At 49.0% G+C, this 17,866-nt stretch overlaps 1 protein-coding gene across 2 annotated transcripts; it reads right to left on the bottom strand.

The window, feature by feature from the left end:
* Nucleotides 1–977: 977 nt before the first annotated feature.
* LOC309382012 (uncharacterized protein) lies at nucleotides 978–16,904 on the bottom strand. Of its 2 annotated transcripts, none has more exons than XM_081933445.1 (4): nucleotides 16,799–16,863; nucleotides 12,952–13,099; nucleotides 5,458–5,571; nucleotides 978–4,224 (listed from the first exon to the last, which is right to left on the bottom strand). In XM_081933445.1, exons 1-4 carry the CDS (start codon nucleotides 16,826–16,828, stop codon nucleotides 2,927–2,929), a joined length of 1,590 nt encoding a protein of 529 aa, XP_081789571.1. In that variant the 5' UTR covers nucleotides 16,829–16,863; the 3' UTR covers nucleotides 978–2,926. The 2 variants fall into 2 exon arrangements, with proteins under 2 accessions (XP_081789571.1, XP_081789572.1); XM_081933446.1 differs by having other exon boundaries at nucleotides 979–4,224; nucleotides 12,952–13,072; nucleotides 16,799–16,904.
* Nucleotides 16,905–17,866: the final 962 nt, after the last annotated feature.

Here is a 17,866-nt window from a genome sequence, read left to right as displayed (position 1 = left end):
CTCCTGCTCGAGCAGGGAGTTCCGTGCTCCCTAGAAGACCTCCGAGGTCCCTATCCCCTTATTACTCTTCTGTTTTGTTGTGGCTGGATCTGCCCCCGGCCAAGTGGCAGGCTGGTCCCTTTTCTTGCACCCCCGTTTTCGAGAACAGCATCTGACACCCCTTTGAAAGTGGATCTAGGATCAACCAGCCTCGGGAAACACACCACGCAATTCTCCCAAGCAGCCATCAACCTGCCCTTTTGTTTCAGGGTGAATCTTTCTTTCCTCCTCCTGTTTGCAAACCCCCCACTCACTTCTAGTCCTGATGACGTTCCCTAGTTGGATCATGAAAGGTCTTCAAGAAAACCACCCAGCTCACAGGGCAAGATGGCACACTTTCGTTGTCTTTATAAACATTGAAATTTGACTCCATCTATAGAGGTTCAGGCTTCCTGTCTTTGTCTCCGTGACACTCAGAAAAATCCCTTGCTGAATTGGATTCCCTTGGAACAAAGGACTCTATTACTCTATTGCCAGAAGTAATTAGAACAATTTCCCCTCTGCTTGGACTTAGTCTCCTGATCTCTCTCGGCGGTTTCCCTCCTTAACTTCCTCTTTGTATTGACTTTGAACTTTTACTGCTCAACATAATGCCACCTAAAAGACCACCCCCGGGGAAGCCGGGCTTCGCTGTCTCCGCCGCGACATCTACAGTATCCAGTCCGAGCGGACAACAGACTTTAACATCTTTGATGCAGCCCAAACCTGCTGAGACGGATTTTCAACAGATGTTCCAACAAATCTTAAAGGGACAGCAGGACATAAAAAGTGAACTAAAGGAGATGAGAGAGCAGCTTAAACAGAACCAAGACCAGACGAGTAAAAACACACAGAGACTGGATCTTTTGGAGGGAGGGACTGCTGAGATGAGGGGGTAGATGAAAGGGGTGCAGAAGGGGAACCAAGAGATTGAGATCCACCAAATGAAAACAGAATTTGAAAGAATGTCCTTTTTCCTTAGGTTCAAAAATGTAGTTGAGGCAGATGATGAAGATTTAAGGGACATCATGACAAACATCTTGGCTGAATACATTCAAAAAGAAAAACAACAGATGGGGTGGGAATTGGATCTGGTTTATAGAGTAAATTCAGCATATGCTAGAACACATAACGTACCCAGGGAGGTACATATTAAATTTCTCAGAAAGACCACAAGAGATGAGATTCTGAGTGCACAAAGGGGGCAAGTGTTGAAATATCAAGATAGAGAAATAACCATTCTGAAACAGATCCCCAAGAAAGTGAGAGAGAAAAGAAAAAACTATTCGCAATTAGCGAAGAAGCTATACCAGAAGGGGGTGTGGTTCAGATGGCTGATGCCTGAAGGTATGTTAATATTCTGGGAGGACACAAGAGTTAGAATTAATACAACCATAGAGGCTCAGGCCTTTATGGAAAAAAATAAAGCACTCCTAGATAAATTTGATTATCTTACACCAGACATACAAAACACGGGAGGGGCCGGAGCCCTGCTGCCGGGGGGAGAAGGGGCAATACCAAGAAAACTCAGATCACAAACATGAATAAGGAAATCGGTTTGATATAAATTGATTGAAATTATTATCTGAATTTACATGCTGATAAATTATCATTATTTAGTATTGAATTATTTGTTTAAATGAATAATATGAGTACGGGGGGCGGGGACACCTTCTACATATTGTAACTGCCAAAATTTGTATCCCATTCCAATACCCCTTTCCTTTTTATTTCTTAAAAACCAATAAAAATTTTCTTTAAAAAAAAAAGAAAAGAAAACCACCCAGCTCAGAGAGCACCAGGGACCCTGCAGATCTTCTCCTCCTCCTCAATATTCTGGTTATTGCAGCAGATTCGAAATGTGGTTCTTTGGTCAGAATCCTGCTGGACCGAGAGGAAGCCTACGCGCCAACACACAAGTTCCTGTATTGGGGTAAATTTGTGGCAATTTCTCACGAAGCAAAAGTCGCAGCATCCCAAAAGCTTTCCGGGGAGCGAGGAATGGCGAAGCTACGTCTGAGGGCATTTGCAGGAATAAAGGACCCTTTGGCAGACAGGTAGTCTTCAACTTACGACCACCATGGAGCCCCAAATTTCTGTTGTTAAGTGAGACATTGGTCAAGTGTGTGCGGCAATCTTTCTTGTCACCGTTAACTGAATAATGGTGGTTCGATTAATAACACGGTTGTTAAGTGAATCGGGCTTCGCCCTTGACTTTGCAGATCGGGTGACCATAAAAAGGGATCACGTGACCCTGGGGACACTGCAAGAGTCGTAAGTGTGACCAACGAGCCTACGTCCCATTTTTCAGTCCCGTTGTAACGTTGAACGGTCACTAAACCAACTGCTGTATGCCAAGGATTACCTGTATTTAGGAATAAACACCACTGGGTCGGCCATTAAACATTTGACAAATCGAGTGGGACAATATTCCCATTTGGATTTGGGAAGTCTTTCGACACCTTTCTGAAGGGTGTCACACTTAACGTGAAAACTATGATCTCCCGTTCCAGGCTTGTCATAATAATCATGGTTACTCAGCTGAGATACACGCGCACACACACACACAGAGGCTGAAACCCACAGAAATGTCCGTCTGCTCTCAAGACCGGGAGAAGAACAGCCGGCTGTCCCTTGACTCAAAAGGGCAGGAGTAAAAGCTGGAGGATTTTAGTCCTGGAGAAGAGAGGGCTTCCTTTTTGAGCAATGCTGCAGATGAAACAGTTCCGCCGTCTGCAATAAAGAGACTTTTCTTGCAGCGCTGAGTCTACACAGCTCGGCGCGTCCCAAACTGGCCCCTCCTCCACAGCAGCTGCTGTGCAAAAGGTTCTCCTCCAGCAATTCCCACGCCACGCACTATCCGAGGGTCTTCATCAAAGATGAGATTCCAACAGGAAGCAGCATCTCCTCACCTGTGGCTCCTCTGATGCAGTGTCAGGTACTTCTTCTGCGTGAACCGCCTCCCGCAGTCGGGGCAGCTAATGGGAACCATCTTCGACGAGAGGGACATCATCCCCGAGCTGAGCCCCGCATCCTTCCTCTTCCTCCCTGCCCCTTGGCTTGCCCTGGGGGCCTTTCTATCTGCCACAACCGGATCCCACTTTCTCCGTAGTGGGGCGCTTCGCGGCAACGGTTCCTCTTTGTGGGTCTTCTGGTGTACCAGCATGATGTTCTTGTTCCGAAAGCGCTTCTGACACTGCGGACACTCGTACGGCTTCTCCTTGGCGCGGGCCCTTTGCAAGGTAACCCCAGTGGTATCCCCCGGGGGCAGCTTCTCCCCGCGGTGGACCTTTAGGTGGCTGTTGAGGTGTTGCTTCTGCCGGCAGGTCTTGCTGCAGAACGGGCAACGATATGGCCGCTCCCCAGTGTGCATGCGGTAGTGGATGTTCAGCGTGGTCTTGTCTCGAAAGGTCTTCCCGCAATCAGGGCAGCTGTAGGGCCGCTCGCCAGTGTGGAAGCGCAGGTGCTTGACCAGGTGCTGTTTGTAGCCGAAGCGCCTCCCGCACGCCATGCACAGGAAGGGTTTCTCGCCAGTGTGCACCCGCTGGTGGCTGCGCACATTGCGTTCCTGGGCAAAGCGCTTCCCGCACTGATCGCAGGCGAAGGGGCGCTCCTTGATGTGCGAGGCCATGTGCGCCACCAGGATCTGCTTGAGCCGGAAGCTGCGCCCGCACTCCAGGCAGGCAAAGGGCCGTTCCGTGGAGTGCGTCCCCTGATGTTTCCGCAGGCTCTGCTTCTTGTTGAAGCTCTTCCCGCACTGCGTGCAGCTGTATGGTTTCTTCGGATCCGGTGGGCAGCGCAGTTGACACTGCAGCTGCATCTTGGCCGCCAAGCTCTTTTTCGAGGAGCTGCTGCGGGGCACCATTGGTGGCGGCGGCTTCTTGCGCAGGTGTGTTTTGATGTGCCTCTTGAGATCCCCCCGGGAGGGGAAAGCCTTGGGGCAGAGGTGGCATTTGAATGGGCGTTCCTCAGTGTGGGTCCGGATGTGAATGGTCATGGCCACATTGCTGAGGAAGCTTTTACCGCATTCAGGACACTTTGGTGGGTTCATCTTCAGAGTCACCCGGGGAGAAGTTTTGCTTTTCGGTTTGGGGACTGGGTTGGCGGTCCGGGGGCGGCCTTTCTTCCTCTTCCCGGTGGGCATCGCAGGGGGCCTGGTCTCCACTCTGCCTTCGTCACCGTCATCCACCATTCGAATGCCATCTTCTGTTGGAGGAAAAAGAGCACCTCATCACTGGGGGCCAAGCAGAGAATCATACTTACATCTCCCACACACCCCTCCCACACACCCCACCCAAAAATGGTTATCTAGCAATGTACTCAAAATCTCAGCACAGGAACGGCAGCATCGATACCACCAACACCCTTTGGCTTGCCTCTTTTTCAGGTGGTACCCGCAGGGTGTCGGTGGCTATCAAAAACCAAGACGGGCCCTGCGCTGTGAAGCCCCTTTAGATGTGAATCAGGCATCTGTGGGAGCCATGTTGACTTTTTGGATTGCCTCTCGCCAATCTCCAAACCAAATGTCGTCACTGGGGTCTCATTCTCAGCAGACCAACTGTGATTCCAGAGAATTTTTTGCCGGGGGGGGGGGGAGTTGGGTGGGGCAGGCTGAGTTACTATCTATTCACCTGAACTGGTCCAAACTGGTAGGAACCCACCCCTGGTTTTAAGTCATACGCCAGGGTTCACCAACCCACGACAGCAATTATTCTCAAAATCACCACTCCAAAAAAGTGTTTGTTTCACAATTTTTGTTATTGTCGCAGGTCATTCTAGAAGACCGAGCCCCACCTCGGATTGGCCCACATTTTTTTAAAAAAAAATCAATTCAGGTGGTCCTCGACTTACAACTGCAATTGAGCCAATCGTTTCATTTAATACATTAATAATTACTAATGACTCTATTAGCAATTTAAGAGCCGCTGCGGCACGCAGTTAGAATGCAGTCTGGCAGGCTAATTCTGCTGACTGCCAACTGCCAGCAGTTTGATGGATCAAGTCTCACTAGCTCAAGGTTGACTTGGCCTTCTGTCCCTTGGTGGTCGCCAGATTGTTGGGGGAAATAAGCTGACTCTGTGAACCGCTTAGAGAGGGCTGTGAAGCAGTGTGTAAGTCTAAGGGCTATTGCTATTAATTTCTGTTGCTAAGTGAGACGTTTGTTAAGTGAGTGTTGGCCCATTTCACAACTTTGTCAGAAGGTCACAAAAAGGGATCGCAGGACACACAACAAACCACCATAAATGTGAGTTCACTGCTAAGTGTGACCACAGGAATGCTGCAGCGGTTGTATTGTGAAAAATCCCTTTCTTTCCTAAATCCCCTTTTCTGCTGTAAGCTTGAATGGTCTCTAAATGAAGCGTTGTAAGTTGAGGACTACCTGAACTCTGTGAATGACAACTTTTTCTTGTTGGTAAAAAAACAGTAAGCAATTCTGACCCAGCCACTGGCCTTGGGCCTCTGTCCATTCACACGGCTTCCACAATTCTCCCGTGACCACGTCCTCCTTCCGTTCAATTTGGTTGATAACCCGTGGCTTGACGGGCAGGGGTCCTGTTGGAAAGAAAGAAAAGCAAAAAGGTATCAACCCATTCCATGTCCATTTTGGTCCCCAGAGCCCAGAGGGAGGGAAGTCTCACTCTGCACTCAAATGGGGTCTCCCGAAGGTGATTTTTCCAAGAAGGAACTGGCCTTTCTTGATTTTTCAGAATTAGTCAGAACTGAAGAAGCTTCTCGAATGAGAAGCAAAGCCTCTTCAAGAAAAAAAAACACAGTCCAGTTGCCTCTTTAGGGACAACCTTGATCTGGATATCTGAGACTCTCAACACACACACACTCAAACTGGGAGGTTTCAGGAAATGGGAGTGGCTGCTAGGAACTGGGATTTTTCCTAGATCCCAACAATGGTAAAGTTTCCCCTTGGGTGAACTGGGAATTGGAAATTCCTTGTCAATAAATTCTGGATTTGCTAATTATTTCTCGACTTAACAACAGTTCATTTAATGACCAAAGTAACAACAGCACTCCAAAAAGTGACTTATGACCATTTTTCACACTTATGACTGTTGCATCCCCAGGGTCATGTGATTTATATTTGGATGGTTGACAACCGATTTACATTTACGACCGTCGCCGTGTCGTCACCGACCTTCCGACAAGCAAAGTCAGGGGGGAAACTGGATTGACTTAAGGACCGTGCAACTCACTTAACAAATGCAGTGATTCAGTTAACAAATCTGATTTTAAAACCCATAAAATGGGGCACAACAAATTTCTCACTTAGCAACGTAAATTTTGGGTTTAATTGTGGTCATAAGTCGAGAACTATCAGCCATTGACTTTCCAAAATCTGAAGAAGGGATCGCTTGGTTGGATGGCCCCATAAAGTTCCAGGCATTCTGCTCTTCTAGGAAGACCCAGAGAAACTGGACCCATTCAGAGGAGGAGAATTGAGGATTGAGAGGCTGAAGCAGCAGCATGGATACTAACGCCAGTGGAAGATGGCTTTGGGAGTTGGCCTGGGTGCGGTTGGAGTGGGGGGGGAGGTCCTTTGCTGTGCCCCCCCCCCCCCCCCCGGTGTTGCCACCGTTGCCTGGGCCACCGTACTGTGCCATTTGGCCATTTGGCCCCCCTCTCCTGTGATATTATGGACTGGGTCAACAGAGTGCGGCCCTGGCGATGGATGTGAGTGCGGCTGGTGTGGGCGGGGCTTAGCTGTTGGGAGTTGAAGTTGGAGGAGCTGCTGATGCCGCCGCTGTCCTCATTGCCGCCATTACTGGCCACTTCACCACCTCGCAAGCTAGCATCTGCTGCGATTTTGGACAGCTGTCTGTTACCCTTACATATTGTCCCCAACATCGACTATTTTTATGATGGACATAAGCTTCCTGCTACCCCCTTGAACACCGCCGGCTGCCCCCCCCCCCGGTGGACATGTCATCTCCTTGCTTCATCTCCCCATGATGTCATCCCATTTCGTTGATGCCACACTCTCCTCTATGCTATACTCCGACAGAACTTTATTCCCTCCGGGAACTCCCCCTTTCCCGGGGATGGCCTTCTGGCCTATCAAGACGCTTCCTTAATGACGGATCTTGGGATCCCGAGAGGTGGCATGTGAAGAAGAGACTTCTTAAGGGTTTTTTACAGGGGTTTTTAAACCAAATTTTAAGGGGGGGAGGGGGGGTTGATTCGGATGGCTCAGACAGGCTTGGGGGGGAGTCTGCCAGGGCACAGGCCAGCGCTAACTAATGGGCGCGGGTCAGGAGTGCTGGGAAGGGTTGGGATTCCGGGGGAGACATTAAGCCATTCCATTGGGGGGTTCACCATCTCTACTGTTTATGGGAGATGCAGATATGGTGGGGGCCGAAAGCCAAATGATGTTCGGAGGACGCGGGTTTGCTGTTTAAGAGCGATCGCGCATTCTGACCCTCATCACCCTTCTCGCGCCCCCGGGTGCTCGGGATTACAGGACCCTGGTGTCCGGCTGGTGTCGCTTACCGCCAGGTCCGTGGTACATAAGGCTCCCCTCATTTACGACCTCATACAAGAGGGTAGAGTGGACCTGGCGTGCATTACGGAGACCTGGTTGGGCCACGAGGAGGGTGTGCCCCTTAGCGAACTATGCCCACCAGGCTTCCGGGCGTTTCACCAGCCGAGAGCCCAGGGCAGAGGCAGGGGGGTGGCGGTGATTATCAGGGAAAGTCTCAGACCTCAGGAGGTCACTGTGCCTCAGATAGGCGGGTGTGAGTCCCTCTTTGTGAAGTGGGGCCTTGGAGCTCAGGTGGGCCTTTTTGTTACATACCTGTCTCCCTGCTACGTTTCATCAGCCCTGCCAGAACTGCTGGATGTCTTAGCTGGATTGGCAGTTGATTTCCCCAGGCTCATGGTCCTGGGGGATTTCAATCTGCCTTCCATTGGCGAGACATCCGAGTCAGCTCGGGAGTTCATGGCTTCCATGACAGCTATGGACCTAACTCAGTTAATTCAAGACCCCACCCATAATGGGGGGGGACACGGTCGACCTGATTTTTGTCTCTGGGCAGTGGATGAATGATCTAGATGTCTCTGGGCAGTGGATAAATGATCTGGATGGGTGACAACAGACTCAAACTCAACCCCTCCAAGACGGAGTGGCTGTGGCTTCCGGCCCCCCGGTTCAACCAGTTGCTTCCATCTCTCGCCATTGGGGGCGAGCAACTGGCCCCCATGGAGCGGGCACGCAATTTGGGCGTCCTCCTGGATGCCCGGCTGTCCATGGATGACCATATAACAGCCGTGGCAAGGGGGGCGTTTCACCAGGTTCGCCTGGTGCGCCAATTGCGCCCCCTATTGGACCGGGATGCCTTACGCACAGTCACCCATGCGCTGGTGACGTCCCGCCTAGACTACTGCAATGCTCTCTACATGGGGCTTCCCTTGAGATGCACTCGAAGACTACAGTTGGTCCAGAATGCGGCCGCGCGGGTGATTATGGGGAGTTCTAGATACTCCCATATAACACCTCTCCTGCATGAGCTGCATTGGCTGCCTGTGGCCTATCGGGTGCGTTTCAAGGTTTTGATTACCATCTTCAAAGCGCTCCATGGCACAGGACCTAGCTACCTGCGGGATCGCATCCTGCCCCATACATCCCTACGACCAATCCGCTCTCACAGAGAGGGACTTCTCCGGGTGCCGTCCACTAAACAATGCCAGAGGACGACACCCAGGAGTAGGGCCTTCTCTGTGATGGGCCCAGCCCTTTGGAATGACCTCCCCCTCGACATTAGGATTACCTCCGATCTCCGCTCCTTCCGTTCAAAACTCAAGACCCACCTTTTTCAACTATCTGGCCTGGCTCAACCATAGTTCCATCTTATTCCTCCTGACAGTCTTTTTTAAATCAGTAATTTTAAACTGGGGTATTTTAATTTCTAATTTCATTATCATCATCATCATCATTATTATTATTATTTTATGTATTGTAATGGTTGTCACCTCCTCCGTGTAATATTTATATGTGCTTTTATTTATTGTACGCCGCCCCGAGTCCCTTGTGGAGAGGGAGCGGCTAACAAATCAAATAAATAAATAAATAGGGGATATTTCTATTCAACTCTTGTCATGGTCTGATCATTTCCTCATCAGGCTTGACTTCCATACCACTACCCCTCGCCGCAGGGAGGCGGAACCGACTAGATGGTTCCGCCCCAGGCACCTGATGGACCCCGAAAGGTTCCTGATGGAGCTTGGGACTTTTCCTGAATCCCTTGCTCACAACTCAACCAAAGCCCTAGTGGAAGCCTGGGATAGAGCTGCCGCTGGGGCTTTGGATCGTGTTGTGCCTTTGCGGCCTCTGACCCGGTGTCGATCCCGGATGGCTCCCTGGTTTACCGAGGAGCTCTGGGAGATGAAACGCCGGAAAAGACGCCTAGAGAGTGGCTGGAGGGCCAGCCGGTCCGAATCTGATCGAACACTAGTAAGAATTTATATTAAATCTACTTAGTGGCAATAGAAGCGGCAAAACGGCAATATTTTTCCGCTCTTATCGCGTCCGCAGATAACCGCCCAGCCGCCCTGTTTAGGGTGACCCGCTCACTACTTAACCAAGGAACTGGGGAAGACCCCTTGCAGGGTAGGGCTGAAGTTCAGTATCTGCAGGATAAAATCGCTCAGATCCGGACAGGCTTGGACTCTGACTGGGTAGATTCGGGCGAGCCGACGGGGATGAATCTTGAGGAGACAATCTGGGATGGGTTTGACCCTGTGACCTGTGAGGGCATGGACAGGATTATGGGGGGACTCAGTGCTGCCACTTGTGTGCTGGACCCGTGTCCCTCTTGGTTAGTTTCGGCTTCCCGGGAGGTGACATGAGACTGGCTCCAGGCAATTACCAACGCTTCATTGAGAGAGGGGTTCTTTCCCACCGCCTTGAAGGAGGCGGTGGTGAGGCCCCTCCTCAAGAAGCCTTCCCTGGACCCAGCTTCTTTAGCCAACTATCGTCCGGTCTCCAACCTTCACTTTGTAGCGAAGGTTGTCGAGAGTGTGGTAGCACGTCAGCTTCCCCAGTACCTGGATGAAGCTGTCTACCTGGATCTGTTTTAGTCGGGTTTCAGGCCCAGGTAAAGCACGGAGACCGCATTGGTCGCGTTGGTCGATGATCTCTGGCGGGCCCGGGACAGGGGCTGTTCCTCTGTCCTGGTACTATTAGACCTCTTGGCGGCTTTCAATACCATCAACCATGGTATCCTACTGCGACGACTCGGGGGGTTGGGAGTGGGGGGGCACCGTTTTACGGTGGTTCTCCTCCTACCTGTCGGATCAGTTGCAGTTCGTGTTGCCTGGAGGGCAGAGATCGACCCCCAGGCGCGTCGCTTGTGGGGTGCCCCAGGGGTCGGTTCTCTCACCCCTCCTGTTCAACATATACATGAAACCGCTGGGCGAGATCATCCGTGGTTTTGGGATACGGTATCATCAATATGCTGATGATACCCAACTTTTCATCTCTACCCCAAACCACCCAAACGATGCCCTCGACGTGATGTCCCGATGCCTGGAGGCTGTGCGGATCTGGATGGGGAGGAACAGGCTCAAGCTCAATCCCTCCAAGACTGAGTGGCTGTGGTTTCCGTCATCCCGATTTGTACATCTTGTTCCATCTTTGACGATAGGGGGAGAAATTTTAGCCCCCTCAGAGAAGGCTCGCAATCTGGGAGTCCTCCTGGATACGCGGCTTAGTTTAGAAGAACACCTGACGGCCGTGACCAGGGGGGCCTTTTACCAGGTTCGCCTGGTACGCCAGTTGCGCCCCTTCCTGGATCGGGATGCTCTGTGCACAGTCACTCATGCCCTCGTCCTTTCTCGCCTGGACTACTGCAATGCTCTCTACATGGGGCTGCCCTTGAAGAGCACCCGGAGGCTTCAGCTGGTCCAGAATGCAGCCGCGCGGGTTGTCATGGGGATACCTAGGTGCTCCCATGTTACACCCCTTTTAGGCGGCCTGCACTGGTTGCCGGTTGTTTTCCAGGTGCGATTCAAGGTGTTAATTATGACCTTTAAAGCGCTCCATGACTTAGGCCCAGGGTACCTGCGAGACCACCTACTGCCTCCAGTAGCCTCCCACCGTCCAGTGCGATCCCACAGAGTTGGCCTCCTCAGGGTGCCCTCAGCCAGACAGTGTCGGCTGGCGACCCCCAGGGGGAGAGCCTTCTCTGTGGGAGCGCCTTCCCTCTGGAATGAGCTGCCCCCGGAGCTCCGCATAATCCCCGACCTCCGGTCCTTCCGACGCGCCCTAAAAAGTTGGCTTTTCCAGCAAGTCGGCCTGGCCTGTTAATTTTAATTTTAACTTATTTTAAATGTATTGTTTTTTTAAAAAAAAATCGGTTTGTCTTTTTGGAAATGGATTTAATCTTTTTTAACTTTGGGGGGGGGGTGTTAATGTTGTACGCCACTCTGAGTCCTTTTGGAGAAGGGCGGCATATAAATCCAAATAAACCAAACCAAACCAATTGAGGGGACCAGAACCGACTCCCATGGAAAGATATTGGATGATATGGACATATGGAGGCCGAGTGGAGATGATTGAGGAGAAGGCCTTCTTCTAGAACCTCAAAGAACCTCCCCAGAAGAAGGTGAGGATCTCTTCCAACTTGTCCTAGTGCAGAATAATGGACATAAGGTGAAGAGCTCATGGGTTCTCTCTGGGTGGTTTCCTTGCAGATGTTTCACTCCCAAACTAGGTAACATCATCAATGCTAGAAGGGAGTGGGGTTTGCGAGGAGGAGGAGGAGGAGGAGGAGGAGGAGGAGGAGGAGGAGGAGGAGGAGGAGGAGGAGGAGGAGGAGGAGGAGGAGGAGGAGGAGGAGGAGGAGGAGGAGGAGGAGGAGGAGGAGGAGGAGGAGGAGGAGGAGGAGGAGGAGGAGGAGGAGGAGGAGGAGGAGGAGGAGGAGGAGGACTGTGGGATGCTTGCTGCTCTCTGAGCTTGGTTGCTTTCTGGTAGAAGTTTCATTACCAAACTAGGTACTGCCATCAGTGCTGGAAGGGAATGAGATATGTTCTCTAGCCTTACTCCTTTTTACTACTGATGACGTTACCTAGTCTGATAATGAAATGTCTGCAAGACAAGCACCCTCTGAGAGCACCAAGGACCCCAACTTCTCCAACTCCTTTCCACAAATGCCACTCCTTCCTATCATCTGAAAGATGTTACCTAGTTAGGTCATGAAACATCCACAAGGAAACCACCAAGCTCAGAGAGAACCAGGGACCCCACAGTCCTTCCTCCTCCTCCTCCTCCATTCCACAACCCCCCTTCCCTTCTAGCATTAATGTTCCCTAGTTGGGCCATGAAACATCTGCAAGAAAACCGAGCTCAGAGAGCACTAAGGACCCCACAGTCCTCCTCCTTCTCCTAGCCTTGATGATGTTCCCTAGTTGGGTCATAAAACATCTGCGAGAAATGCTCCAAGCTCCGAGAGCATCAAGGACTCCACAGTTCACTGCTTTGTGCTGGAAGTGAGATTCGAGGACCCCTTTCGAAGGCTCTTAACCCACCCTTCACTTTAGAGCGGCTGGACTACTAATCACATCCTCCACACCCGGGGTGGCATTTGGAAGGCAGGCTCGATCTCATGAGCATCCTGATGGCTCCTTCCTCGGAGGCGGAGGGGGTCTCTCAACCAAATGTTCCCCGGCCAGAAGACTCCTAGAGCTTCTGTCTCTTTGGTGCCGAGGAGGCCATGGAGATCGTCGCCACAGCCTCAGCTAGGGCAGTAGAAGCTCCACCATCGGAGGCACCCCAGCGAGAGAAGGTCAGCGGCCTTCAGTTCTTGCTACTTGAAGGTTCCCCCCCGAAGCGTCCACTGTTGGAGACACAAAGCTGGGGCCAAGGAGGACCCTGGGAAGTCACTTACCCTCTTCCCTCCAGGATCTGAGCAATGAAGTCGTTCTTACCCAAGGACAGAACCGCCTCGTAATTCTCCATCATCACTGCTTGGTAGAGCTCCCGTTGCCACTCGCTTAACTCTTCCCATTCTTCCCGGGAGAAATAGACCGCCACGTCCTCAAAAGTCACCTGCGCCAGCCAGCAAAGAAACAATCCCTGGATTGGATCCGGGCCCCGGAAGAACCCCTCTTATCCCTACGGATGACAATCCGCTTCTCATGCAGAAGAACTTTGGGCTCTGGTACTTGGCTCCATCATAGTCGCTACGAGAGGGATCTCAGGGGGCTTGTGCATAGCTCCACAACTCTTGGGCCTGTGACCCAGTATCACACAGCGATCAGTTTGAAACCAGGCTGCGTGAGCAATGGGCATATATAGATGGATGGATATTATATCATAGGTGATAAATTATTGGTGATAGCTAGATATATACGATAGATAGATAGATAGATAGATAGATAGATAGATAGATAGATAGATAGATAGATAGATAGATGATAGATAGATAGATGATAGATAGATAGATAAAGAGAGAGAGATATGATAGCTAGATATAGATGATAGATAGATAGGTGATAGATAGATGATAGATGATAGATAGATGATAAATAGATAGATGATAGATAGACAGACAGACAGATGATAGATAGATAGATAGATAGATAGATAGATAGATAGATAGATAGATGATAGATAGATAGACAGACAGACCGATAGATGATACATAGATGATAGATAGATAATAGATAGATGATAGATAGATAGATAGATAGATAGATAGATAGATAGATAGATAGATAGATGATAGACAGACAGACCGATAGATGATATAGATGATAAATAGATAATAGATAGATGATAGATGATAGATGATATATAGATGATAGATAGATAGATAGATATAGATAGATGATAGATAGATGATAGATAGATAGATAGATAGATAGATAGATAGATAGATAGATAGATAAATAGATATGATACAGAGAGATAAATATAGATACTGATTGTGTGTGTATATGTGTGTGTGTGAGAGAGAGAGACAGACAGGAAATTGTTAACAACGAACTGGACACTGTACTGTGTGATAGTGATGAATATATTATTGCTGAATAAAGTGTTGTTGGATTGAAATCTGGACAATGAACCAGCCCAGCCTTGTATGATTCCGTGGGCCAGGAATGCTGGCTATCAGGTAGTGTTGGAACAGTGGGAGAATACGTGGAATAACGGTTGAATGTTTACCACGGCATTTTAATTGCAAAGGCAATTTTGATACGAGGATGCCCCGTTGGGACTTAACTCCAGATCAATGGTCAGGAACGTAGACAGGTGTACCGCAAAGGAATGATAGGAAGGGGAACTATACTGCCTACTATATCCAGTTGGAGGATTTTTTGCATTAAGATTTGAATTATACACCAATGATTCTTTGCTTTATCACGCGTCCACCATAGATGATAAAAAGCAAAGAATCACTGGAGTATAATTCAAATCTTAATGCAGAAAATCCTCCAACCAAATATAGAAGAAAACCAGAGCCTTTTTTCTTTTGGGTTGAGTGGAACAAGACTTGGGGAAAAAACATTTGGAAGGCTGGTGTTATATACGTTGACGGCACAGAAAAGGAAGGGTCACTTTGACTCCCACGATGGATGAATGGCTACAAAAACGGAAGGGGTTGGCAGAGATAGCCCAGATTGACCATTTTGATCAAAGAAACAAAAACAAGTAAATACTTTTATTTCTGTTCAGAAACCCCTTCTGGACTTTTTCCTTGGGGGGGTGGGGGAATGAAACATAGATTTTGGCTTTGACTGACGAGATATAGATTTGTTGTTACAGAAATGGCGAGTTTGTATTATTATGAAAAAGTAAAAAGTTGAGGGTAGATCTTCATGGCCGTATTTTGCTGCCCTAAAGGAGTCGGAAGTCAATACCTTCCCACCCACCCCCTACTTTACCCCACTCACCACTTCCCCCTTTCCCTTCCTAATTTCCCAAATCATTGCTTTCGCATTCTTTTTGTATCTCACATTATAAATGAATAAAATTACACAACACTGAAAAAAGGAAAAGAAAAAAGAAATAGATAGATAGATAGATAGATAGATAGAAAGAAGATAGATAGATAGATAGATAGATAGATAGAAGATAGATAGATAGATAGATAGATAGATAGATAGATAGATAGATAGATAGATAGATAGATAGATAGAGATATGGATATACATATGCTATAGATGGATAATTATATGATAATAAATTATTGAAAAATTAGATGATAGATAGAGATGATAGATACATGGATGGATGGATGGATGGATGGATGGATAGTTGGAGGGAGGGAGAGAAGGGAGGGAGAGAGGGGGAGATAGTTCGCTGACTAGATAAATATATATATATTTATATATCTATATAAATATAAATATCTTTATAACTATGGATGGGTAGACAGGTAGATGTGTCCTGTAAGCCATCTTGACTCACCATGTGGAGGAGGCAGCAGTATACACTTTCTAAATAAATAAATTAAGAGAGAGTGAGACTGACAGACACATATAATGGATAGGGAGATAGAGATGGACGGATGGATGGATAAATATAGAAGGATAGACAGAATACAATGAGAGAAAGAAAGAGAAAGAGACAGAAAGAATAAGAAACACAGAGACAGAGAAAGACAGAAAGAGGGAAAGAGAAAGACAGAGAAAGAAAGAGAAAGAGAAAGAGGGAAAGAAAGAGAGACAGAGAAAGAGACAGAAAGAGGGAAAGAAAAAGACAGACAGAGAAAGAGACAGAAAGAAAGAGAAAGAGACAGAAAGGGAAAGAAAAAGAGAAAGACAGACAAAGAGACAAAAAGAGGAAAAGAGAAAGAGAGAAAAAGGGACAGAAATAAAGAGAAAGAGACAGAAAGAAGGAAAGAGAAAGGCAGAAAGAGGGGAAGAGAAAGACACACAGACAGAGAAAGAGACAGAAAGAGGGAAAGAGAAAGAGAGAAAGAGGCCTTAGAATAGTTACGTCATCATAATATGCGTGTAGAGAGGCCTACCTTTTGGGCCCTATGAGGATGGGGTCCTTGGGGAGGGGAGGGGAGATTAACCCAAAAGATTATGTAATCCTCTCCCAAAAGGAAAATTTCACAGATTCGCAGCAGCGATTGCCCCACTCCCACCCCACCCCACCCCACGACCTCTGCAGCCCCCAACAACAGCCTCCAAAGGGAAATCCATAACATGTAAAAGCGACTTCATAGGGAAGACCCCCTCCCCACCCAATGTATCCCCCACTTCTCTTTGAAGCCTGAACTCCGCCTCTCCCCCCACCCATCGGGGATGGGGAGGGCCCCTAGGGCAGAGGGTGGCTCTCTGGGGCTGGGGATGCCATTTTGGCTTTTTGGGAGACACACCCCCCCTCTGCCCACACCTGGGAACTAACCCCCCCTTTTCCCTCCACCGGGGCGTGGAAGCAATGGCCAAGGAGTGGCATTTTCACTGCTGCAGAGGGGCTTTTTCCCAGGCCGACAGGAGGGCGGAGGGACCCTCTGCGGGGGCTGGAGATCCACGGGGGGGGCTTCAAAGGGGAGAAAGCCCCCCCGGGGGGAGGGAGGGGCTTAGAAATGGCGAAGCCGTGAAAGCGGCGTTTCCACTCATGCAGCCGCGTCTATAGCGCGGAGGGACCCCCGGAGACCTCCACGGCTATTCAAGGGGGGCGTTAATTTTTGTTAAACCCCCCCCCCCCCTGATGCATCCACCCACCCCACCACCAAGGCCGGGGGGGGTTAGTCCCCTTGGAGAGGAGCAGGGAGGGGCTTTGGGGGTTTTCCCGGGGGTGGGGGGGAGGGGGGCCTCCTACCTGCCCGGGACGGGGTCTGGGCGCCTCCATGGCGGGGGTGGTGGCGCCTCTCGGCGAGAACAAAGGCGGGGGTTTTGGGAAAGAGAGGGGGGGCTCGGCGACACCGCCCCGGCTCCGCCCGCTGGAAGGACGGCCGAAGAGGAGGAGGAGGAGGAGGAGGAGCGGGGGAAGAGCCCTGGGAAGGCGGCGCTGCTTTCGGGGAGGGGGCTGCCACACGCACACATGCACACGCACACACCGACGTGGTGTGGAACATGGGATTTGCGGGAATATAGGCAGCTCTAAGTATCGATCTCTCTCTCTCTCTCTCTCTCTCTGATATGTATGTATATTTATCTATCATTTATCATCTATTGTTCTCTTTCCTTCTCACTGTCTGTCTATCTTTATCTACCTCTCTTTATCTATTTATCATCTATTTCTTTCTATGTCTATCTCTCTATCATTTATCATCAACCTCTCTCTGTTTATCTATCTATCTATGTATGTATCTATCTTCTCTCTCTCTCTCTCCCTCTCTGTCTTATCTATCTATCATTTATCATCATTCTGTTGCTCTTTCTTTCTCACTATCTATCTCACTATCTATCTATTTATCTCTTTCTCTCTATTCATCTATTTATCATCTTTCCTTCTATGTCTCTATCTAGCTTCCTAACATTTATAATTAATCTCTCTCTCTCTTTCCTCCTTTTTTCTCGTTCTCTCTCTATATATCTGTCTATTTATTAAAGTAGAATAAAATATGGATTAAAATATAAGAATGAAGACGTGGCATAAAAGGGACAGTTGGAAGCTTGCTTAAAGGGACAGGGAAATGTCATCAGCCCTCAACCACAACATCTTCCAGCAAATGTCCCTATGTCAAAAGTCCAAAACCACAAGGTTCAATTAAAGTTCGTTAATGGCACATAGTCCATACCTGTAACAAAAGGAGAAGTAAGACCCCCATCTCCTTATAAGGCTTTTTCCCCAAGGTAATCAATAAGAAATGAGTTAAGTGTTTCCGTGTTACACTGTCTTTGAGAATGTATAAGAATGCGTGCTTCGATAATAAAGATTGTTCAG

The sequence above is a fragment of the Natrix helvetica genome, assembly GCF_964273705.1.
Source record: "Natrix helvetica genome assembly, chromosome: Z".
NCBI lineage: Eukaryota > Metazoa > Chordata > Lepidosauria > Squamata > Natricidae > Natrix > Natrix helvetica.
Note: the sequence above shows the minus strand (reverse complement) of the source record. Positions and strands in the feature narration are given on the sequence as shown.